Genomic DNA, 24,824 nt, shown 5'->3' on the forward strand with positions numbered 1-24,824 from the left:
CACTTAATGCTGGAATAATCACTGTGCTTATTCTACAATAAATATTCCAGTCAATTTCCCTGCGTAGACAAGGCCTTACCTTAGCAAGCAGTCAGCAGCTGACATTGACAACATAAGGTCTTATGTTTGGCTGTTTTGGTTGAAAAGGTTACTATGCAAACTATCAGGCAGGGATAAGACTTGTTTTGTAAAAAGAACAGGAGTACTTGTGGCACCTTAGAGACTAACAAATTTATTAGAGCATAAGCTTTCGTGGACTACAGCCCACTTCTTATGCATCCGAAGAAGTGGGCTGTAGTCCACGAAAGCTTATGCTCTAATAAATTTGTTAGTCTCTAAGGTGCCACAAGTACTCCTGTTCTTTTTGCGGATACAGACTAACACGGCTGCTACTCTGAAACTTGTTTTGTGTAGCTTGGAGTTGTTTAAAATATAGCTTTAGACCTTTACCATGACTTTTGATGATCCAATGTAGGTTTCCACAGATATGGAAGCAGGAACTGAAAACCCGCAACTGAGAGCCAGAGTACTAACAAATTTACAATGATTTCTGCTTTTGTGGAAACAGGTACTGGGTCTTCAGATATATAAGGTAAGTCTTTAAAATAAGAGTTTATAAAGTATTTTAACTTTTATTTTTGCAAATTTGACCTCTTTTTCTCCAGAAACAATTGAAAAAGCCACCAAGATAAGTGGTTTGTTTGTTTTTTATCAGTCATGGTGAACAGCCATAAGGTTTTAGATTTGTTACTGCATTATCAAAAATCAGAGCAGTCACAGTACATTTTTAGTAAAAGTCAAGGATATTGTGCTGATTGATTAAAAAAAATGCTGTGACAAATGAAATTCAACTATACCTTGCTAAAATATAGGCTAGCATCCTTCTCTGCTGCTTCCTCCTTGCCCTGACCACCCACATTAGCACCCTCTGCCCCGGCACTATAATACTAACCCTGGCCTGGTGAAGGGGGATGGCCCGAGTGGCAGGGGAGAGTGAGTGGGCCCGACTACACTCACCCCAGACAGCAGCAGCTCTTGTCCCATGGGTCTGGGAGTTGAATGTGAGCCCGACCCGCACTCACCCCGGCGTGGGCAGCAGTGAGTGTTGCTGCAACTCCATGTGTCAGGCCATAGTACCACTCACTCAAATTTCTGGCCATCCGCCCTGTTGTGCGGCGAGTGTGGGGCTGATTTACTCTCTGACACTACCTCCCCTCTGGACCAATGGGGTGTGACCCACCTAGAGCCTTCCCACATTGAAATCATTGACAAACAGAGAAGTCACGGTATCCATTACATTCTCACCCCTCTAACAAATGTGCAGCTGTAAGCATGACCTATGAAATAAATTGGGTCTTAGTCCAGCTTTGACAGGTGTCCATATAACAAACTACAACCACATTTGGCACTAAATAGCCCTAACTGGCCCTCACTGGCAGTTTCAGCAGCAGCAAGGGAAAAGATTAATGAGCTCTCCTTTTACGCTTAGAGATGGCCCCTTTGGGTCAGGAGTGAGGTGCAAGCAGCCAAGAAGGTGTAAGGGAACTCACAGTATCTTGGCCTGATCACTGGATAGAGAGGTCAATAGCATCTAGAGGTGTCTAACAGGAATTCTTCCTGAGCACAACATTTTCTTTCACACTAAAATGGCCCATCAGACTTAATGACAAGGACACTTTTTTTTTTTTTTACTGGTTACAAAGTAGCAGCCGTGTTAGTCTGTATCCGCAAAAAAACTAGGAGTACTTGTGGCACCTTAGAGACTAACAAATTTATTTCAGCATAAGCTTTTGTGGGCTACAGCTCACTTCTTCAGATGCATAGCGTGGAACACACAGACAGAAGATATTTATACATACAAAGAACATGAAAAGGTGGAAGAACGCATATCAATTGTAAGAGGCCAATCAATTGAGATGAGCTATCAGTAGCAGCAGAAGAAAAAACTTTGAAGTGATAATCGAGATGACCCATAGAAGGTGTGAGGAGAACTTAACATGTGGGGGGGAAAGTTCAATTAGTGTAATGACCCAACCATTTCCAGTCTCTGTTTAGGCCGAAGTTAATTGTCTAATTTGCATATTAATTAGAGTTCAGCAGTCTCTCTTTGGAGTCTGTTTTTGAAGTTTTTTTTGTTGCAAAACTGACACCTTCAAGTCTGTCACTGAGTGATTAGAGAGGTTGAAGTGTTCTCCCACTGGTTTTGAATGTTATGATTCCTGATGTCAGATTTGTGTCCATTTATTCTTTTGCGTAGAGACTGTCCAGTTTGGCCAATGTACGTGGCAGAGAGGCATTGCTGGCATATGGCATATATCACGTTGGTAGATGTGCAGGTGAACATGATACAGCTCTGCGGTGACCTTCTATGGGTCATCTCGATTATCACTTCAAAGTTTTTTCTTCTGCTGCTACTAATAGTTCATCTAAATTGATTGGCCTCTTACAATTGGTATGCGTACTTCCACCTTTTCATGTTCTCTGTATGTATAAATATCTTCTGTCTGTGTGTTCCACGCTATGCATCTGAAGAAGTGAGCTGTAGCCCACAAAAGCTTATGCTGAAATAAATTTGTTAGTCTCTAAGGTGCCACAAGTACTCCTGGTTTTTTTTTTACTGTAACTTGCAAAATGGGTTATATCATACAATGGTTAAATTGCCTGGGATCTATTTTAATGATTTATGACACCTTTGAGTAGCCCAAAACCCAGCAGTAATTCTTATTCAGGACAATAATACTGTGACTATTTCATTGGACAAATCCTGAGTTCACACTTTGATCATTCTCTTTCTAAATCTTGTGCTGATGAAAAATACCAACTAAAGACCTTCCCCTTTGGACCGTTTTTTTGAGAAGGAGTTTGTATCTAATAGAACAAGGCTTTTCAATGAAGGCTAAGGGAATTCAGGGAATGTTACTTTCATTGAAATTAATTGTGTTAAGTGCTTACTTCCTTTAGGCACCTTTGAATATCCAGGCTGAAGGAATGATTTATAACCCCAGTGAGTCTTGTTGCCATTCTGAGTCTGGTCGTACCTTACGATGTTGTATTTATCCTTTTGGTCTTTCACTTCACCATCTCCCAAAAGCTGCTCTTAGACAGATCCTCAAGTATAGGAACAACAATATGAATCAACTCCTTTAAGTCTCATTGCTTATACGAATTGTATTTCGCTCTTCCTTGTGAAAGTATCTAAGGGGAGCCTAACAATGTGTAAAGGGTAGGCTTGGCAGAGGAAGAAATGAACTGCATGGTTCAAGATAATGAGGAGAGAGAGCCTTTGTCATTGATTCAACCATTGTTAATGGAAGCAATTACTCCCTGAAAGGTGTTCAATGGCCTATTGATATTTGTTTGATCATACACAGTGCAGGTGCAGCGTAATGACCACTTAAAAGTGAAAAGCAAGATAGAGAACCTGGGAACTCGATCCTGCATTAGTGAATACTGCTACACAGCTGCCACACTAGTCTTGCCTGGCAGCAGGAGTGAGGTCTAAGAAGGGAGCATCTAGCGAGGACCTCACTTCCCATAGCGAAGATCAAGGTATATTGCAGTCTAGGTGTTCTTCATCCAGGCTAGAGTGCTTGGTCCTTAGATGAGTAGGTGTTTAAAAAGTCTTCAGCCCTGTCCAAAACAGTTAGCTCTGTTTTAACTCATTTCTGACTAGACTAACGTGCAGTTTTCTAGACCTACAGAATATCAGGTACTTTGATAATTGAGACAAAAGCATCTGCCCCAAAATGTTAATCTGAGGTCAGGTCTACACAACAAAATATTGATGGCATAGCTGTGCTGGTCAGGGATTCGATGAGGAGTGATTTGTGACCAGCATAGCTGTGCTGGCAAAAGCCCCTGGTGTAAACGCAATTATACCGGCAAACTGAATTCTTGCTGGTAGAGATTATTTTCCTCAAGGGGGCTGGAATAAGCTATACTAGCAAAAGGGCAGTTCTGCTGTTATAAACTGCATCCTCGCTAGGAGAGCTTTGCTGGTATAATCTGCCAGTATAGTTATACCATCAAAGTGCTGCTAGTGTAGACATATAACCTAAGAGTAACCCACAAAATACCTGCTCTTGTCTTTTAAAAAAGATTTTGAAGCATATTTAAGTCATTGGGGTTTTCTCTTCCAGCATGCACAGTTTCTTTGAAATCAGTGGAGTTAGTTGAGAGCTGAATTTGACCCACTATCTTGAAGAGAATTTCCTTGCCTTGAACATGTTATAGAACCATATTGAGTTGAAAGAGGACCCCTAGAAATCCCTGTCCAGTACATCTTTCTTGTGTCATGGATTTAAGAGTTAATTCACACAACCAAATCATAGGGTAACATTTGATGCTACGGTTAGAAATTAATGGACTGACTACCAGAGGGATTCATTGCCTGCAGTTTCCATTGAAATTATTCGAAGCTGTGAGTGCTTTGAATCTTCGAAAAACCAGGCACCTTAATATCATTTATACTTGACAAATATTGCAGATTAAAGCCAAATTTTTCCCTGGTATAAGCAGGCACAGATTTTTTTGAAATCAGTGGAGTTAGATGAGGGCTGAATTTGGCCCATTATCCTTAAGTGAATCTTCTTGCCTTCAGCAATGTCTCAAATTCTTAATAAACTTGTAATGATGTTTGGTAGTTTTTTGTTAAATATACACCACTTGCTTTCATGCTTGAAATTACATGTTAAAGAAATGTTTCTGTAATGAAAAATTCTTCTAATGGTAGAAAGTGGATTGTGCCATTAACCAAAATAGTTTTCATTTAAAAACACTGCAGATTCCAGATCAATTAAGTTTTCAAATAGCTGGTGATAGATATTGCAAAGCCTGATGTCACTGTAGTGTGAAGAAAGCTAAAGCTGCTGTGTTCGATCTTGCCCTTCAGAGATCGCTTTAAACATTCTCGTGCTGCTACCTTCAAACTGGTGTGAAGTGTCTAGATAAACACACAGAACGGAAGCTAAGTGAGAACAGTAATACAATATGCCCAAATATTTAAGGGGCATATTGGATACTAATGACATTTGGGGGCATAAAAGGAATTAGATGTTTAACTATAGTGACTCTTGATCGTGTGGAAAGAACTGCACTGATTGCCATGAGTTAGGGAGAAATCCCCCCACCTCACTTCCCCCCTTAGAGCACATGCACAGATCTCTAGAGTTTTTTGCTTTCTAGGGAATATTCAGAGGTTCCACTTTTAGGAGAAAGTAGGAATATATTGTATATTCCCTGCAATGTGCGCACACCTCTTGATCCTTTCCGACTGTCTGGGGACTCATTTAATACGTAGGCCCAACCAGATAAGGTTAAACTAAAGTTTTTTGCCTTGGCTCTGACAGCTGAATGTAGTGTGTGCATGCCCCAGTCACTTGGAAGGATGGGGAGGAGATTGGAGGAGCTGTTATCTGCCTTACAGTCCTTTTAAACCTGCTATTGTATGACACACTAGGTAGTGTGGCCTGGTACACAGTGCACCTGAATGGGTAGCCCAGAGACCTGGGTTCTGTTTGTAGCTTGCTGCTTATCTTCTGTGTAACCTTGCGCAAATGTGTTCACCTCTCTACCTTCCACCCATTTTTTTTTCTCTGTTAAGATAATTTCTGGTCCAAAGATTTTACTATCTAAAGTCATTTGCCCAGTGTCTAGTACAGTCTGGGTTGGGCCTCAGGGCACTTTTATACAAATAACAGGAAAAGACCATCTGACCCAATATACCTTCCCTTTTGCATTATATGGGAGTATGGTAACTTGTGGGGCTAGAAGTGAGAGTTGCTGGTTTCCCCATTCTCTGTATCAGAAGGGTCTCCTTTCTAGTCCATTCCTTTTCTAAAGGTTTTTTTCCAACTCAGGAATTTCAGCTGTGCTGCTAAATTTTTAATGAAAATATACCCAGCACATCAAATAACAATTTGTTATATTGTATGAACAGAGGATTGAATTTAACTTTATCATATCTTAGTGCCTTCTTTAATTAAATTACTTTTGGTTCCAGCATCCTGTGTGTTATAACAAAGATGCACCATGCCAATGGTCAGGAGAACTTTTAGCAGTCACAATGTTTCCTTGATGCAGGAAAAACCGGTTTTTGTGGACTCCCTTTGTTTCTCTGAAGCTTAAATTTAATCCTCTTTAGAGTACTCTCTTCCCCGGATCATTATTCCAGATATTTTTAACAAGATCCTCTGTTTTAGCACTTTTGAGGGCCTCATCTGCTTTATGTTGAAAGGTGAGTCAGTTTTTAACTCCATATGTTTGGGTTGACTGGGTTTAGATTGCCCTTCAGGCTAAGGCGGGGCGAGCAAACTTTTTGGCCTGAGGGCCGCATCGGGTTTCAGAAATTGTATGGAGGGCCGGTTAGGGGAGGCTGTGCCTCCCCAGACAGGCAGGCGTGGCTCAGCCCCTATCCGACCTCCCCCTGCTGCTTGCCCCTGAGGGCCCCCTGGGACTCCTGCCCCATCCACTCCCCCACTCTCTGTCCCCTGACCGCCCCATCCAACACCCCTTTTCCTTCCTGACTGCCCCCCTGGGACCCCTGCCCCATCTCCTCTTCCCCCCCCCCCCGGAACCTCAGCCCCTGATTGCCTCCTGCCGCCCCATCCAACCCCTCCTCTCCTTCCTGACTTTCCCCTCCCCCCCTCCCCCCCCCCCGGAATCCCTGCCCCCATTCAACCACCCTGTTCCCCCCCACCTGCCCCGACCCCTATCCACACCCCCGGCCTCTGACTACCCCCCGAACTCCCCTGCCCTCTATCCAACCCCCCTCCCTGTCCCCTTACCACACTGCTGGAGCACTGTCCTGTCCTGGCAGCACGGCTGCACCAGGACAGGCAGCCATGCCGCCCGGCTGGAGCCAGCCACACACCGCGCAGCACAGAGCACCGGGTCAGGCTGGACTCTGCAGCTGCACTGCCCCAGGAGCTCGCAGCGCCGCTGCCCAGAGTATTGCGCCGGTGGTGCAATGAGCTGAGGCTGCGGGGGATTGGGAACAGCAGGGGAGGGGTCAGGGGCTAGCCTCCTGTGCCAGGAGCTCAGGGGACGAGGAGATTGGTCCCGTGGGCCGGATGTGGCCCACGGGCCATAGTTTGTCCACCTCTGGGCTAAGGACACTGGCTAAGCAAGTTAGAAAAGCAGAAATGAATTGCCTAACACAAAGGCTCTTATTAATCATGTTAAATGTATGAGATCATATACACTGGGGGAAGAACAGAAGCAGTGAAGTTGTTTTAAGAGATGACTAGACTTCATGTCAAACTGAGGATATTTTAGGAACAAAGGGTCTTGTTAGCCAAAATGCATATCTTGCTGGGCTCATCTTGATCTTAAACACCACTCGCTCATGAAGTAACATTTATGGACAATAAGCTCATTTGAGTCTTTTGTTGTGACAAATGTCAATTTTCATTTTTCTGCCATCTTTTATTAATTAGTGAAAAGTCTGTCCTAATTATCACCTTCTGATCATATACTGAAGTCAGGCTTCTTCTTTTCTTTCAACTGCAGCAGAGCCTCTCCACTAAGTGGTCACTTTGTTCAACTCCTCTTCTTTCCGTAGCTTCCATTTATGGGCCGAAGGCTCAAAGAAGAAGGAAATGGGTGCGATGAGATAACAGGTTCCAGCAAAGAAAAAGGAGCAGGCATATGTCTGAGTGTAGTCATACAGCCAACCTGCAATGGATGAGGGTTCGGTTATTAAAGCTGCTGGACTTTCCCACATAGTAACCTTCCAGGGTTTAATAATACGGAAAACTGATATGAGTTATGACTCATAACTTCACTGAGAAAATACTGAACCATAATATATACAGACGTTCCAATGTTCAGAATTAGATTACATATATTAGTATTATACCTACTCTGAATCTGCTGCCTTACGGAACCATAATTTGAATATGTAACTAAAACTAAGCGGAATGCGGTGTGTATTAATGGAAGAGTTTTTAAAATAGAGACTACTTTAAACTGGGACTAACTAGTTTTTTTTCCCCATGGGTGGTTTAAAAACAAAAAAACAAAAAAAAAAACACCATGATTTTACTTGGTAAAAGCTACCTCTGGTAAATACCATGACATCCCTGTGTTGCCACTGTTCAAGCTATCTAAATGAAAGCTAGCTTGGGTACGTCTGCATGTGCTGCAGTCACACCTCTGATTGCAGAGTAGACAGACACTTGGCTATACAAGGCATGTTGACAACAGTACCGAGACAAGATGAAGACTCAATGAGCCAGATTCTCCGCTAGTGTAAATGTACACAGATCCATGGAAAACAGTGGTGTTACCCCAGTTCAAGATATGGCCCTGTATATCAGAGGTTCTAAAACTAGTCTCCAATCAGGAAGAAATATGTAACAGCCCCTCCTTTTCCTTAGCCACATGGCTATTTTAATCGGGTTCTGTCTGTGTGGGGAGAGCCTTGACAGTAATAGAAAAGTAATTTCTCAGATTTAGATGTGAATAAAAATAGGAAAATGTGAAGAGGAAAAAAAATCATTATTTGTAAGTTTAATTAAGGTTTTTAATGGCCATGTTAAGAGGAGGAAGGCTAATAGGAGTTCATGAGCCAGTAGTTGCATCTCACTAACTGCTGCTCTGAACTCAAGTTAACTAGTTGGGATATTTCAATTCCCTGCATCATATCACTTCACTACGGTGACGTCTTGTCTCATTTTCTCAGGGATATTGTTTGGGCCTTCCTGAACTTGTAGGTTTTAAATGACAAGTTATCGGTAATCTAGAGGGATGAGGTACATGCTTTATTTCATAGGATGTGGTGACTTCGTATTGTACAAAAGTTTGCTATGTTTTAGATGGGTGGGTTACATAAGCTCTGTAATCACAGGATTAAGATGTCCAGAATGAAGTGACATGAGCTTCAGTTTTTAAACCCATTATGTGTAGAGCTTACAGAAAAACTGAAAAATACCTACTTAACATAAAGGAAAGAGAACACAAATTCATGTTTTCCCTTCAACTCAGCTGTTTTCAAATTCATCAGTACGTGGTGTCTTCCTACCACCTATTATCAGCTGGCATTACAGTACATTCTGAAGCACATGCATCTGAGAGACTTTAATCATAGAGAGATGTCTTAATGGTTTCCTTTTTTGCTTACTGGCCAGAAAAAGCAGATTGCAGCTAACCACTCAGTGTTACAGAAGGATTAGTCAGTGAATTGGAGAGAAACTAAAGGGGATGCAAAGTTTCCTGTGGAAATCCAGAAAAGCAGCATTTCTCTAAATGTAAGTAGTGCTGATAAATCCTTGTTCCATAACTAAACACTCTAACCCCTCACAGCATATGCCTAAGCTATATGTTTAAGTATAGCTATCCTTCCTTTTATCACCACTAATGGAGCTGGAGGTGCCTGGTGTGCTTTTTTTCCTGCAGATTACCTTTTTGCTTTGCATTGTAACTGTTTTGTTAAAAGCATGGTAGTTGGTTTGTATTGTTCAGTGGTTCTCAAACTTTTGTACTGGTGACCCCTTTCACATAGCAAGCCTCTGAGTGTGACCCCCCTTATAAATTAAAGACACTTTTTAATATATTTAACACCATTATAAATGCTGGAGGCAAAGCGGGGTTTGGGGTGGAGGCTGACAGCTCGTGACCCTCCCCATGTAATAACCTCGCAACACCCTGAGGGGTCCTGACCCCCAATTTGAGAACACCTGGTATTGTTCCTATGAAGTTTAACATGGTTCACTTCCTATGCTTCTTTGTGCCTCTAAGAATCAGCCTGATTTGTTCTCCTGTTATCTTTAATTTCGTTTCTAGAATGTAAGAAGTATTCACAGCTTAAACAGGTGTCCTTGTATGATGAGCAGGTAAGTGGTTCCTACTTGCTGGTGAAGCTTCAAACTTTTTAGCTCTGGGTGTTCAACCACTGTTTTGACTTTGGACCTAGAAGTAAGAATTGGGAAACGAATCTTTCAGGTAAGTAGCTTTTTTTCTAGTATGCATGTTTTGATAATTTTTTTGTTTTGTTGTGCCGAATATGCATCCTTCACCTCTTACTGGTGTTATGTATAGTGTATATTATACTAAGAGTACTAGATGGTTTGAGTTTATGGAAATATTTTTTAAATGAGCCTTGACTTCAGTACTGTAGATAAGTTAAGAATAGTTCATTTAATCACAGTCAAAGGAAGAGAAACCCTAGAACCATCTTTAATAGCAGTAACAAGCCTCTTTCATTTTCACCAGAATTAACTTTCAATGTGAAGTACAAGGAACAAATGCTTCTGCAATCTTGGATAGTTAATATTTTCTAGCATATGCAGCTTTCACACTTAAGTGGCTTGATTTGAGGGAAAAATTGCAGAGTTCATCTTGGATCATAGGATTGCAGCCTGAACATACAATCATGTGCTTGATCCCATCTTCCCTTCCCCTTCATGGGACAAACTGGCACACACAATTGAAGGGCCGAAAAAATTTGGTTGCCTCTCCCTCCTGTTGCTTGTCCTTTCCCATCTCAGCTGTATTGGCGGACTTGGACTGCCAGGAGTTGCCAGACTAATACGTATAGCCTGCACGCTCCTCACGCACCCCTCCTTACCCCCCAAATAAACTATTAATGATTAGTGTTTTATTAAAAATAATTCAGTTGTTAGAAATAAAGGAGACATCACCAGTTAATGAAGATGTTACAAGCAGATGAAAGTGCAATAGCCACATTAGCATGTATGATGCATAGACAAAAGAAATGGTAGAAAGTGAAGTAATTCACTAAATAAGGTACTTGGGGCAGACATGGAACGAAGTATGTCACCAGGTGAGATGCAGCAGATCATTGGGTGGGGATGCATACAAGAAACTGTAAATGCAAAATTTAGTTTGGCATTTTTTATTCTACACTCCTGGTCTATTTACAAGATAGATGAGTGACCGAATGCCATTCACCCACTGGTATTTGACCTGGCAGCTTTATTCATACACTGTAAAATGCTACCCTGGGAATAGCTGAAGATGCTGACCACACGTCCGGGTATGAAGGTAAGGTGAAAGGTTCAGTGAAGGACAGGCTTTGCCTTGGGCAGAGGTGCATGAAACAGCATGCAAACTTCTTCTCAATCTAAGTGGATAAAGAAATATCTGACTCTGAATATTTATATTAATATAGCCCCCAAAATGTGCCACACACTATATAGAGAATAAGATGGTATTTTTGGGGAGGGGAGGGAGAAGGCTCCCACTTATATTTGAGCCTATGTAAGCTGTTTAGCAGTGGAGATTTTGAATCCTTAGTCACGTCAGGAGATGACAACTGCTCTATGCAAAGCACTGCAAATATAGCACCTCTCCCTCATGCTGCTGGGACCATGTTACCCTGTTTCCCCGAAAATAAGACAGTGTCTTATATTAATTTTTGCTCCCAAAGATGCGCTAGGTCTTATTTTCAGGGGATGTCTTATTTTTCAGAAATGAAAAATGCCTTATTATCGGTGGATGCCTTATTATCGGGGAGGTCTTATTATCGGGGGGATGCCTTATATTACAACGAGAGGCAAAACTGTAAGTAGGCCTTATTTTCGGAGGATGTCTTATTTTCGGGGAAACAGGGTATCACCTCTTCAGATCCCTTCCGCATCAAGTTGAACTGAAATAACTTGAGTCTGGTAAAGTCATAATTTTTTTGACTCTTCTTTAGATGCACACAATTCTTTCCTCTTCCTTCAATGCTCTGTGGTTTACCACCATTAACTCATTCACTTGCATGTTAGTTTTTGTTAGAAATTAGTTTTCTTTTGAAGAAAAAAGTCAACTATCTTTCATCTTGACTTTCAAATGTTTCCTAGTAAGTACTTTGATGCTAGAGAAGAACTAAGAATTTTCTATCAAGAGGATAGAGGGAAAATATTGCATATGTTACCTGCTATAGGAGGTCCAGCGATGGCTGCTATCCCAGCAAAGAATGAGGCAAATCCTAAAGAATTGTGGAGTCTGGGAACACCTACAAAATCTACCTGTTCATGGAACCAGAATTATTATTACTTTATATAATGTACAGACACATTAGAATGAAAAATGTTTCTCTGGATAGTCTTTCGGTTATAATTTGAAAAGAGTTTGTCCATGCAGAATTAAACCCAAGATTGAGATCAGTATGATCAGTACTGTCATCGCTAGGATGCTTGATGCATTTCTAGCCCTGGGCTGTACAAACATTTGAAATTAGTAATCTTTACATCTTTGAAGATATTTTAAACTCTCTCTCTTTGGAGATGCTGCTGCATTTTCATGTAGCTATATATATCTCTACAAATCTTGCTTGTGCAATGTTATACTGCAGTTTCCCTTAACTTGTCATAAGCATTCAGAGCCCTTCACCTTACCAATACTGATTTAGGTTACAAATGAATGAAATTTAGTGTTCTCATCATACACTCTATCCAATAGAGACTAATACCTAAGCTGGAACAATGGCACTGAGACACAGGACTTGGGAAGCAAAGTGGTTGAGTTAGGTCACTAGAAATAGGTTGTGAGGGCACTCCCAATACTGTACCTCTGCTGTGTCTGGCCTGCAAATGACACTGTAATCCTAAAACCAGTAAACTAACAAGGTTCCCAGTGGTTTGATATTGAGAGTTCTGAGTACAGGACCCTCAGGCTGAAATCTGACAGCTGTGGATGCTCAATACTCTTGAAAATCAGGCCACAGGATTTCAGGTGTTTGAGATATTCAATTGGAAATGCAAAGCATTACTGTATTACCTCTTGATGAGATCCTTTACTCACCAGCACAGGGAGCAGCAGAGCCAGGTATCCTCCACAGAAAATGGCAAAGCTTACGGTGTAGACCATAAGTAATGGGAAGGATGTGGCAAGAGGACCCAGCAGGTTAGTGATGCCACACAGAATAAGGTAAGTCTTATGGTAATGATACTTCTTGATCCAGTTCTGATCAGCGATCCAGCCAGAAAGCAATTGACTGACTGTCTCTATAATCCCTAGAGAGAAATGGAAAATTATTATGAAGGCTCTAGCCAAATCTTTTAGAAATTGTGTAGTAGCGGTTTTGTGCTCTTCTTGATTCTTCATAATGTACAAAAACATTTGCCTGAAATGTTTGTCAAGAAAATTCTGCTTGTATTTTACATTTAGGATATGACATCACAAGAGATGAGGATGGGATTCTTAGATTGTTCTAAAATGTGTTTTTTTCCGTTTAGTGCTTGGTAAGCATCCAGTAGGCATCTGGAGTTGAGAGGATGCTCTTTTAAAAATTAAATTAAGGGGTGAGACAGTTACAGTAAATGACACATGCACAAAGACATCCAGCAAAATCAGAGAAGACCAAACAAACCAAACCCCACCTTAATCCATCATGAAGAAGCAAAAAAGGGCACAAATTGAACATTTTTAAAAGTGCAGGGCCACTTTTAATAAAATATACATTACCTTATGGGTATGTTATATGAACTAGTCTCAAGTTCAGGAAAGTGCTGATTACCACTGACTATCCTATTGGCTAGAAAGTGGTTTGAGTACAAACAACTTATTACCTCTATTCCTGCCAATGTCATCTGTAAATTAACCATTGTGTTCTTAATCTAGATCAGTTGCCTCTTTAGCCCAAATATCCCCTAAATAACATTCCAAGGATGTTGATTTCACTTTAGGTAAACTTTCTTTGTACAATAAAGGGCTCTTTAATGATAGAGTGGAGCTACTTTCTTAATGTAACGTTACTTGCATGTTTTGAAACTAGAAAGGTTTGTTTTTTGAGGTGGACAGGCTTCATGCACAACAGCTGTACTTAAAGTAGGCTGGCCTGTAAAATTCATTGTTTGTAGTGTGCCATTATGACCTCTCCAACTGTTACATAAATGCAAAGTGTTTCACAACAGAAGCCATTGTGCACAAAGTGGCTGGGAGGGTTAGGAGAGAAGATAAAGGTAGCACCCCTAAGGTATTGTCTTCACTGCAAAAAAAAAAAGGGGGGGGGGGGGAGGGGGAGAAGAGAAGAGTTGTGCTCTTAACTTGATTTAGGCTCAGATTTTAAGGCCAGAATGGACCATCATGACCTGCTAGTCTGATCTCCTGCACATTGCAAGCCACAGAACCTGGCCCATAGCCTGTGGCTGAGTTACTGAAGTCCTCAAATCTTGATTTAAAGACTTCAAGTTACAGAGAATCCACCATTTACTCTAATTCAAACCAGCAAGTGACCCATGCCCCACAAGGCAGAGGAAGGTTAAAAACCCCTTAGGCTCTCTGCCAGTCCAACCTTGGGGAAAAATACCTTCCTGACCCCAAATATGACAACCAGACCGTGAGCATCTGGGCAAGACCTACCTGCCACATTTGGGAAAATTCTTCATAGTAATTCAGAGCCTTCCCTGTTTATAGTTTCCCATGTAGTTGGAGACATTTGCTAATAGCAGTCATGGATGTCCCATTGTAGGCAGTCTTATCATACCATCCACTCCATAAACTTATCAAACAAGTCTTACAAATAGTTAGGTTTTTTCCTCCACTATTCCCCTTGGAAGGCTGTTTGAGATCCTCACTTCTCTGATGGTTAAACCTTTGTCAATTTTAAGCCTAAACTTAATGATGGTCACAGTTTGTCCATTTGTTTTTGTACCAACATAGGTCTTTAACTCCTCTTCCTTCCTGCTGTTTATCCCTCTATTTATAGAGAGCAATCATTTGTCCCTTCGTTCTTTGGCTTGTTAAGGAGATTGTTTTGTTAGTCTAAAGTCTCATCCTAGTAGCCCTTCTCTGTACCTGTTAGAATTCATCTTTTTAAACAAGGGAGACCAGAATTGTACTCTAGATGGTCTCACTAGTGCCTTCTATAATAATTGCAGTAGAAACAGGGAAGTGTTCTCACCTTATATAGCCTAGTATTGTATTAGTGGTTAAAAAAAAAAAAAAATCCTATCACATTGGTGGTTCATAATCATCCTGACTAGTACATGCAGGTCTCTCTCCTCTGTTTCGAACTGCTATGTCCCCAGCTTGCATCAAAAATTCTTAGTCCATAGATGCATGACCTTGCATTCTGTGCTATTAAATGTCATCCCATTTCTATTACTCCAGTTTTCAAGGTAGAATATTCTGGGGGTCCTCCACCTCAGCAATATTTCCAACTTTATCTGCAAATTTTATTAGTGCGCACCTACTTTTTTGCCAAGGTCACAAATGAAAATGTTAAATAAGTGGTGTGCCAAGACCAATCCTTGAGGAACTCCACTAGTAACCTCCCTCCACCATGACCTGTTGTAGTCTCCCCTTTGAGCTGTTCCTTACCCACCTTTTGATTCTCATATTAAGCCTCCTCTTCTCTAATTTAACTAATTTCCCAAGTGGAACTGCAACAAATGCCTTACTGAAATCCAAGTAGATTAAGATACCAACTTTGCTAGACAAAGGAAATACAGTAGATCTAAAGAAAGAACAGCTTGGTCTCGCATGCTTAACTTTTTGTAAAATCAGGTGTACCTTATCTCAGTTACCGTTTACCTTTGGCCTTAACTACCCTCTTTCAAAATATTTGTTCTAAGACCTTACATACAGTTGACGCCAAACTAATGAGCCTATATTTGCAATTCTGCAGTCATAGGGTATGACCCCCTCACATTTACAGATTCATTAAAAATCCTTATTGGGGTTGCAATTTCATGTGCCAGTTCCTCTAATATGCTTAGCTGGAGATTAACCATGTTCCTCAGTTTGGTCCCATTAAGCTGCTTGAGTTTGGCTTCTACCCTCAGATGTGATATATCCTTTTCCCCATTAGCCACCACTGCCCCCAAGCTCCTCAACAGGCAATTATTCATGGAGTGTGTAAGTACCTAAAAGGGGTTCTATAAAGACTTGAAAAAGGAGTGTTGGTAGCTTAACTTAAAATGAAAGAGTCAGGTTTGGGCTAAACAACTAGAGGGTAATTGACTCTTGACATTCTCCTTCTCTGCCTGAAGGCATCTTACTTGGGGTCAAAAGACTGCTGCCACTATTTGAGTATTAAAAATTAGCAATTAACTCTCTGCAGTTATGGGTATAATCCAGCTGTAGGGGCAGAAAGGAATTTACTCCCAGGACATATGTTTGCCTTTCTCTTGAGCACTGAGCAACAATTCCCTTTTAGGATTGGCTGACCACTACACTGTTTTTTGATTTCAGGGGTTATTACATTTCTTTCCTACTTGTATCACTGTGTAAATATAAATACATTTTTAAAATAAGGTTAGAAGACTCTTGCCTACCAGCCACTGAAATGAGGTAAGAGGCATCCATGCTGTCTATGCCCAAGGTTTTGGCTCTTGCTGCCAGGTGAAAGGTGGGAATGAAGTAGGCCAGTTGGCTGAACAAAAATGACCAGGCAAAAATACAGAAAAAGGGATCTTTCAGCAGTGAGAAATCAAGAAGAGGCTGCCTGCAGGGAACTGGCCGTGAGTGGGAATTCCATTCCTTTTGCAGTGGAAGGTTGTTATAGCTGCAGTCCCTGTCACGGTCTCCACCAGGAGCGTAGCGGTTGGAGGTTTCTCTCTCAGACCCTTCCAAACCAGCAGAGTTCACTGGAACTAGTGATCCTAATGTTCCAGCTGCCTGGAGCCTGTTTGTGACAGTGGAATCTTGCATAGGAGAATCCAGTCTAGTATTAAACTGTGTTTCTGTGGTACTGATTTCATCTAGGTGGCTTGTAAGAGTTGCTGGATGTTTACTTTGTGTTAATGATCCACTGTCTACATTTCTACCAGAAAAGGCTTGGAGATTCTTGATGTTAAGAGGTCGCAGTAACATACTAGAAGGCACAAGGTTTAACATGATCCCTCCAAAGATCAGTAGGGTACCTGAGAGAAGAGAGAGGGAAGGAAGATAAGTGTTTTTTCCCACCATAATGCTTTGATCAGTACACAAACATTGTTTAGAATTGGCTCTTTTTTCATACTGAACACACGGAATAATCTGCTGCAAGAAAAAAGTATGTCTTGCATCAATCCTTCTGTTTGGCTTCTTCCCGAGGTGAAGTCACCTTCCTGCTTGTGAAATGTCAAACAGAGACACTAGCTGGGAAGCAGATAAACTCATAAGAAACATAGCTACTCTCTGTCTCATTGCCCTGCCTAATAAATTAAAACGAGGGGAAGGAAAGAGAACTAAATATGTTTCAAGGTTTTTTCCTCCTTTACTTGTATTCTTAAAAATTCAGTTCCTGTTTCAGTTGGCAGACTCCATGATGAGTGGTGAAAATACAACATTGCAAGAAAGTGTGAAAGTTTAGCAAATGAGAGAGAGGAATTTTATAGTCACTGGTTAACATCAATATAACTTCAGTGACTGATTACATTTTGGAAGAATCCCAGGGATGACCAGAGTTGCCATTCCTGATATGTCAAAGATAAACAAAGTAGCTTAGCCCCTCTATCAGAAAAAGGTGCCAAAAACCAACCCCACAACTTCAATCTTTAAAATAACAATCCCTTCTAGGTGCTGATGGTGAAATGTGGAAAAAGTAAAACCACTTTACCTTGCCAACCATAACAATCTATCAGAAGTTGAGTGAAAGGTGCTAGTATAAATGTCAGTCCCATTCCTGAGCGAGCAAGTGCATTGGATAGAGCTAGTCGCTTTTTAAAGTACCTGGCAGTCATCACAGCAGCTGCTTGATACAAGCAAGCAAAGCCCAGCCCTGAAATAGAAGAAGAAAGATTGTCAGTGCCCAAGCAGTGACTTGTGGGGAGTAAAATTTCCATCTCATGCAAGTGAGGAGCAGAGCTTCTAGTTCAGGACCTACCCTCAATGAGTCACCTTAACTAACAGCTGTATTGTGAAGACAGAGCCCTTGCTAGATGTGGCAGGAGAGTGCATGTGATGCACACAAGGAAATGCCCAAGCTGTGCATGTTTAGAAACAATGCAGAGTAGCAGGGATTGGCAGCTGGTAATGGTGCTTTCTGGGAAGCCTGGTAAAGTGCAATGGCATGGCTCCCCAAGGTGCATGGGGTAAAATACTGGCCCTAGTGAAGTCCATGGGATCAGGATTTTACCCATGGTATTTAGAAACTGGCTTCTTTACAGCTGCATATTGTTCCTTGTCAATGAGGGATTTAAAAAGCCAGGTTTTACTACGCATAGTGAGTTTACAAAAAATTGAAATTCACACAGTGGCTCTAGTAAGTCAAAACTTTCATTAGGCCTTCCTGAATGTAAAACCTGCAGGGAAGAAACTGTCTTCTTTTTGCAGCCTTTGGGTGATACATTAATATAAATAGGATAATGAAGCAGCCACATGGCTTAATGGTTATCTGGATCTGCTGGTGCACTGTTGTAAACACTTTGATCAAACACTCAGGAAAGTGGCAAAAAGGCAGCCAGAGCGAAACCTGTGAGCTGTAGTAGGTTACACTCACCCAATAGAAGTCCCATAGACACACACAGGAAGGAGATACTAGTGGCCTGTGTGCTGATCAGACAACCACTGCTAACTAGGCCTGCCCCAATGATGGAAGTCAGCTGGTCCCCCAGCTTCCCACAGGCTATAGTGACCAGTGGACCTGGAAGATAAGTCAGTAGCGAGGTAAGCAGTTGAAGATTGAGGAACACACACACACACACACAATATATATATATATATATATATATAAATTACACACACCCACACACAGAGCTCAAGGTACAATAGCATCTAGAATAGCATTCTTGATATTCTCTTACCCTGCTCTGAGAATTCCATCAGAGCTACAAGGAGCACTTGCGTTATGCTCTATGAAGTAGGATAGTGGAGAGAGAGGTAATCAAATCTCCTGTTTGGAGATGGTCAGGAAGGAGTTCCTTAACCTGCTCCCTTTAGACAGCATTGCTCAGTTAAATTGGTGGATTATTTAGTGGTGGGAGAGACTGCTTTACTTGATATGGCATAGCCAATCCTGTACAGAGAAGCACAGTGACTTGTCAAAGGTTTATGTAAACCCTCTTCTTTAAAGATTTCCCTGTGCTACCACCACCAGTTCAGCTCCCCTAGAGTGCTGCTGTAGACAAGAAAGCTTCCCCATTAGTCAGCCAAGGGTCACAGCCCTTTGGACGGAAGTCTTCAAAGAACAGGTATGATAGTACCAGTAATAGCTTTTTTTTTTAGTGCTGTTGAATCCTGCTATGGAGTGATTACCCTCTAGCCCTGGAGGGTTGTTCAGCGTCCAGGCCCAAATAATTTTTGGACTCTAGGAGTGCCAAAAAATGTGCCAATTTCACTAGTTTGTCATGTAGACAATAGGAGTTTGGCAGGTCATTTCATGTAAGCTATTTAATGCAATCAAATGGACTTAAAATTCAAAGACTGTAGACCTGACTCTGCTACTTTCTGAACCTTATGTATCCCTACTGACCTGCTGAGAAGCGGAGAGAGGACATGATGGAGCCGATCCAACTGATTTGTTCTGAAGAGCCTCCCACCTCTTCTTGAAAGACCACAAAGAAAATTCCAAAGGTTTTCAGCATTCCCATCACAAGCACATTTACCTAAATCCAAAGAAGATGGAAGTGAAATGCTGCATATAGTTGGAAATAGATTTCTGGCCACTATATCCTCTCCCTGTTCCTCAGGGCTGTGATGAATCTTCATGTATTGGGAGAAAAGCTGATGACAAGCTAGAGTCAGGAAAAAATCCCCTTTCCTCCACATATATACACATACTCCACCCATTATTGCAAGTAGATGTGATATTGGGATGGGACAGTGTGTTACTGCTTTCTAAGCCATCTAGTAGCATTGCTTAGTGGCAGAAATGGGGACATTTGTCTGGTAGGATTGTGAGAGACACATTCAGTGACTAGGTCTCAGTGGTGCCCACATTCTAACTGGAGCAAAGCCTACACAGTATGGGCATTTTTCCAACAGACCAGAATGGCATTGCACTTGAGATGTGTTTAAAAATTCAGATTCCTTTGAACTGTGTGTGGCATATTTCTGTAACTAGTTCTTATAAAAACTAGACTGAAAAAAATCTTGAAATAACTAAACACTTATTGTCCGTGATTTAACAAGTAGTACTGGAGTGTTGGAATTCTTGGAAATCTCAATAGTCATGGACAGATGAGAACTGATTGGCTTTTTGGCATGAGCATTGGAAAGATTTCCCAGTCAGAAGCTGCCAGGCTGCCTAATTTTCTTTTTCCAATAGCCGACTGGTAAATAAGCAGGTAGTATAATATACTGAACACACTTGAGTCAGGATGCCTGGCTCCTATTCATAGCGTTGCTGTCTTGAGCTGTGACATTCTGAAATCTGGGTAATATAAGGCTCCCTACCTTGGAGGCTTAGCTAAACAAGCTTGTGAAGTGCTTTGACATCCATGGTCAAAATGTGCTTATAGCAATAACAACTATATGTACTATTTGATGTTAACGTACAAATTGCAGGTAAATGCGTTTACCATTTTGCAGCGGCTTAACAAGTAATTCTTGTATACAGACTGTGGGCCAGATTCCAGGGTTGGCAATTTCCTGGGAAAAACTAGTTTAGGACAGAGCACTGGTAAATACCAGTTTAAACTGGGAAAAATGAAGTTATTAGACTACTAATGAAAATTACTGAAATATATAGATTGCAAAAAAAGTATCAAATTGCTAAATATATTGGTTACATAATATGAAAATAAGAGTCATGACATCTAAGTTCCTTGAGAAAATACCAGAGCAAAATGTATACAGATATTCTGATGTTTAGTATTATGTATACTGCAGTTTTAATTTGTATTTGTACAACAACCTAAACTAATCACTGAATCTTCTGCCTTATGGAACCACACTTTGAATATGTAACTAAGGTTAAGCAATGTGGTGTACATTAATGAAACAGTTTTTTAAAATAGAAAATACTTTGAACTGGGACCAACTAGTTGGTGAAAACCATGATTTTACTTGGTTAAAACACAGCTCTGGTAAATGCCATCCCTGCCAGATTCTCAGCTGCTGTAAATTGGTGCAACTGCATTTACACTAGCTGAGAATCTGCAGCCTTTTTCCCCCACAGAGCCTCATGAAGGAGACCAGAGTTGGGTTCCTCTATGGTTATCAAGCTAACCAGAAGTAATAGGAAAGCTGTATGATCTCTACAGCGACAATGCTTATCTCGGGAGACTTGGGTGGGGGGGGGGAAGCTCTCACAAGCAAAGAGTACCAAGTCCAACTGCTTTTTAATGAAGGACAGAGATCAATCCTTGCTAGACTCATTAAAGTAAGACTCCTGCCCTCCTTGGTAATGTTAATCTCTACCATGAGCATGTTAGAATCAACCCTGTGTGCATCATATGCTGGTTTTGTTGTCTAAAAAGCAATCTGTGTGAGAACACAACCGGTGAAAGCATCTTTCCTCCAGGACTTAACCTTGTGGGACCCTTGGGAGTTCTCTACTTACCAGAAAGAAGTGAAGCACTATCATCCATCCCCATCCTCCATCAGGGGCTGATATGGGTTGCTGTTCCTCCTCCTTCGTTGCTGTTGGCTGATTCTCTGCGTCTGCCCCCTTCCTTTCTCCTTCAAATGAGAATTTCAGGGAATAGTCACACTTCACCATACTGATCAGGCTCTTTTAGGTAAACAAGACTCAAAATTCACTTTGCAGTATTGGCCTACTTTAAAAACAAGCTGACACTTGCTTCCATCTATCCTTCCTCCTGTTTACCAGCCTCTGCTGCTGCTAACATGGGAGATAATATTTTGCATTTAGTCAGCGATCACAAGTTGCTTTTTAAAGCTGGTTAGGCATTGTTATACCTTTGGGGAAGAGGCACTTAGGTTTACACAGTCACACTGTGGCAGAGCTGGAGATGGAACTCAGGTCTTCTAACTCCCACCTTTTTACTCATTTCTAGACTACAGCTGTCCGCAAGTAAGGATGACTCATGCATGTTCAGGTATGTTTCCTTGGGTGTATTTATACATAATTCAGTCTGTGCCAGAACTAGGGGAGCCTGCTTCATCATCTGTCTGTGACAATACCCCACTCAGCGCCTCTCTGAACCTCTTCCCAACCCCATTGCAGCTATGCCATTTTATTCCTTCACCATTTATCTGTGAGGTTTCTGTCTCTTACTGAGTTTGCTCTAGGAGTTTTGCCTCATAGTGCAGCTGAGACCTGCAAGGGGGTTAGCAGGATTGTAACCCAAAGCTTTTCTCTTACCGTCAGGATGATGCATAGCATAAGATGCTGCAAAAATAAGATTAAGGAAAATCTGTCTTCATTTGTTGTTGCGACTAGCTACAGCCTCCTGAGTTAGTTCGTTTAAGTCTGTTCCTTAATTCCTCTCTGCACTAGGGAACACAGGGCTCATTCTTCTAAAAGAAGCCACGAAGCAAAGGAGGCAGACCTAGCGCAAAAAAAAAAAAAAAAGCAGCCCCCTAAGTGCAGGGCCCTTTGGACTTTATCCCTCCCCTCAAAGTAATTAGCATATTCAAGGCATTTCAGCCCCACCCCTTACCCAAGACCAAGGGTGGGGAAATGAAGCTCTCTGCTAAAAGTATCCTGCTTCGAGGAAATTTGAGTCCTTAAAGTGCTGCCCAAAAACTGCAAGGGAAGGTTTGAGGGCAGCCATGAGGTTTTGCTAGTTAGTCACCACGCGGGCCAGTAGGTGGCATCAGTGTACAAAACCAGCTTCCAGTACAGGAGCCACATCTGAACTTTTGTGTCCCCATCTTAGCAGGTAGAGATGGGGAACCAGAGACAGAGGGATTCCCTCCCTGCCGTATAGCAGGTACCATAAGCAAGATCATATTCCTTAATTCACTGTTGAATGTTTGTATAGTCCTGACACAAGGACTGCCTGGAGACCTTCCTGAGGCATGGTGCTTGGCAGCTGCCCCAACACTTCCAGGCTAAAGCAATGTCTTCACTGCCAAAAATGGTGTTTTTACTGCAGCGAAACTAATATGCATTAGCTAGCCTGCTGTAAAACCTTAGTGGAGGCAAAGCACTGTAGTTTTCCGATGAGGTCAACCACTGATAGAGGTATAATGTTGACGTCACATGGTTATCCTGTAGTGCTTTGTAGGATTTTAATGTAGGCTAGCTAACGTGTATGATCACACTGTTAAACAAAGGAAAACATCTTTTTTGCAGTGGACATATCATACACACAGATTTGTGCTGCAAACAGAGGAGGAGAGCTCCCAGTGAGTGAGTGAAATTATTAATTAGCAGTGGCCACAGGTGAGACCTGCAGCTCTCATCTGCAATCCTAGGCTCTCCTGCAGCAGCTCAATTCATTTCAGGAAAAAGTGGCATACGCTTCAATGCAGCAATGTGGAGGTTCTTCTGGCTGTAGAGGCTCCCCTTGGAAGTGGCTTAGGAAATCTGCTCCATGAGAACAGAAGCACAATGGGAGCAAGCTTACCACCCCCCCCAGACTGTAGTATTCATGTGTTGCGCAGCCTCCCTTATTCCGTTATCCACTCTGCTGGGTGGAGATTCTGTGCCCCATTGTATTTTAATTGGAACACCAAAAACCTCTGATCCCCTTTTAAAAATCCAGCACAGATCCTGTCTCATCTTAGATTTGGCACAGCAGCCTCAACTGTTTCACTATCATTAATGTGTTTAAACCCCCCTCCAAAATACCACAGCACTCCCTCAGCTAAGAGCAACGAGCCTATAAACTTGAAAATGAATTTAAAGAAAAATTTGACAACTTACCTTACTAGCAGAGAGTTGACAGATTTTCTCAGTATATGTGGTGAAACTAAGAGGATCTTAAGGCATCCTGGACAATTTAAGAATATACTCTTTACTTTAATGCATTGTTTGGTGACTATGATTGATCACCAGGGAAATTAAACTTGACATTTCACTTCCTTACAAGAGATTTGAAATGGGGTATTGGTCAAAGCTATAATGGCGAGAGACCATAATCAACAGAGCTGTAAGAATACTTCCTAGTCCCCATTGGCACTACAGGAGGTTGGAGGGTACCAAATGCAAGAGGAACAGCTTTTAACAATCACACAGGAAGTTTGAAAAGTAAGGATCCATTTGGCCATATCCCTATCAGGGATTGTATTGCTCTGAGATTTAGGACTAATAGTTACACCATTTTCCTGCTAATGGAATGCTAAAAATCACTGGGTCTAGTATTGTATATTGATGTTGACATTATCCACTCTGAGTCCACCACTACCTATCTATCAATACTGAAGAGGAACTAAAGTCACCTTTCTCATACTGATTTAAAACCATGCAGTAAAGATATTTGTACCTCCATGGGTTTAGTAATTGGGACATTGTCAGGTCGAATTTGGCCCCATATCTAGGTTTTGTAAGTAAGCTTTTACCATACGTAAAACAAATGTTTCCCTATATATTTGAACACCAAGGGAGGGAGTTTTTAAACAATGTTTCCCCTGCAGTGTTTGTAATTTTAACAGTATCATTAGGGGTTAAAGTGTGAGAATCATGATGTGAAATTGGATTTGTCAAGCTGCCATTTCCAGTATCAAAACAATAACAGGAGAAGCAAAACACTGTAAGTAGTGCCATTGAACTTAAAACTTCAATTTTAAGCCAAGACATTTGTAATAGACAAGGAAACTGTTTATAAATGTATGTATTTTTAGCCAGATGGGATTAAAGGTGTCCTACAAAGAATCTTACTGAGGTTTGGCTCTTTCTTTGATGTATAAAGGCAACCTGCGTGAGTTAAGCTTTCTGCTTGTTTACCTTAGAAAAAAAATCAGCTTGCCTGTTGTTTTTGAGAGAGGACCAGTGAGAAGTGCAAGGGATCTTTATTGTAAGATGACCACCTTAGTTGGAGGGGGGAGGATGATGTATCTGTAAAAGACTGACTCTATAGTATTAGTCACTGAGGTTCAGA

The 24,824-nt window shown here is 41.4% G+C and overlaps 2 protein-coding genes across 11 annotated transcripts in view; one reads left to right on the forward strand and one right to left on the reverse strand.

Moving 5' to 3' along the window:
• Positions 1–19,479, forward strand: part of RBM15 (RNA binding motif protein 15) — a 34,867-nt gene extending 15,388 nt beyond the window's left edge. For 2 of the 6 annotated variants that reach the window (XM_065592357.1, XM_065592358.1), the window contains 2 exons: positions 9,129–9,248; positions 9,784–19,479. The gene's annotated coding sequence lies outside the window, so the exon portion shown is untranslated. Of the gene's footprint in view, positions 1–475 lie in introns of all 6 variants that reach the window. The other 4 variants (XM_065592355.1, XM_065592356.1, XM_065592354.1 and 1 more) reach the window with 4 other exon arrangements.
• Positions 7,162–24,720, reverse strand: SLC16A4 (solute carrier family 16 member 4). Of its 5 annotated transcripts, XM_005311565.5 has the most exons (9): positions 22,142–24,720; positions 21,377–21,495; positions 19,346–19,478; positions 18,374–18,517; positions 17,492–17,653; positions 16,227–16,814; positions 12,751–12,962; positions 11,882–11,975; positions 7,162–7,674 (listed from the first exon to the last, which is right to left on the reverse strand). In XM_005311565.5, the coding sequence occupies exons 1-9, from the start codon at positions 22,155–22,157 to the stop codon at positions 7,523–7,525; spliced, it is 1,620 nt and encodes a 539-aa protein (XP_005311622.1). In that variant the 5' UTR covers positions 22,158–24,720; the 3' UTR covers positions 7,162–7,522. The 5 variants fall into 5 exon arrangements, with proteins under 5 accessions (XP_005311622.1, XP_042704879.1, XP_065448431.1 ...); XM_042848945.2 differs by lacking the exon at positions 19,346–19,478; XM_065592359.1 differs by lacking the exon at positions 22,142–24,720 and having other exon boundaries at positions 21,377–22,135.
• Positions 24,721–24,824: the final 104 nt, after the last annotated feature.

The sequence above is a fragment of the Chrysemys picta genome, chromosome 4, assembly GCF_011386835.1.
Source record: "Chrysemys picta bellii isolate R12L10 chromosome 4, ASM1138683v2, whole genome shotgun sequence".
Classification (NCBI taxonomy): Eukaryota; Metazoa; Chordata; order Testudines; family Emydidae; genus Chrysemys; species Chrysemys picta.

What these genes read in the sequence shown, in the direction of transcription:
- SLC16A4 (XM_065592359.1), bottom strand. Translation starts at nt 21,535, where the DNA reads ATGGTGAAGTGTGACTATTCCCTGAAATTCTCATTTGAAGGAGAAAGG. An exon ending in TAGTGCTTCACTTCTTTCTG is followed by an intron (nt 19,479 to 21,376) that starts GTAAGTAGAGAA and finishes CTTTGGATTTAG; the next exon opens with GTAAATGTGCTTGTGATGGG. An exon ending in CGCTGGACCTCCTATAGCAG is followed by an intron (nt 7,675 to 11,881) that starts GTAACATATGCA and finishes CATCCATTGCAG; the next exon opens with GTTGGCTGTATGACTACACT.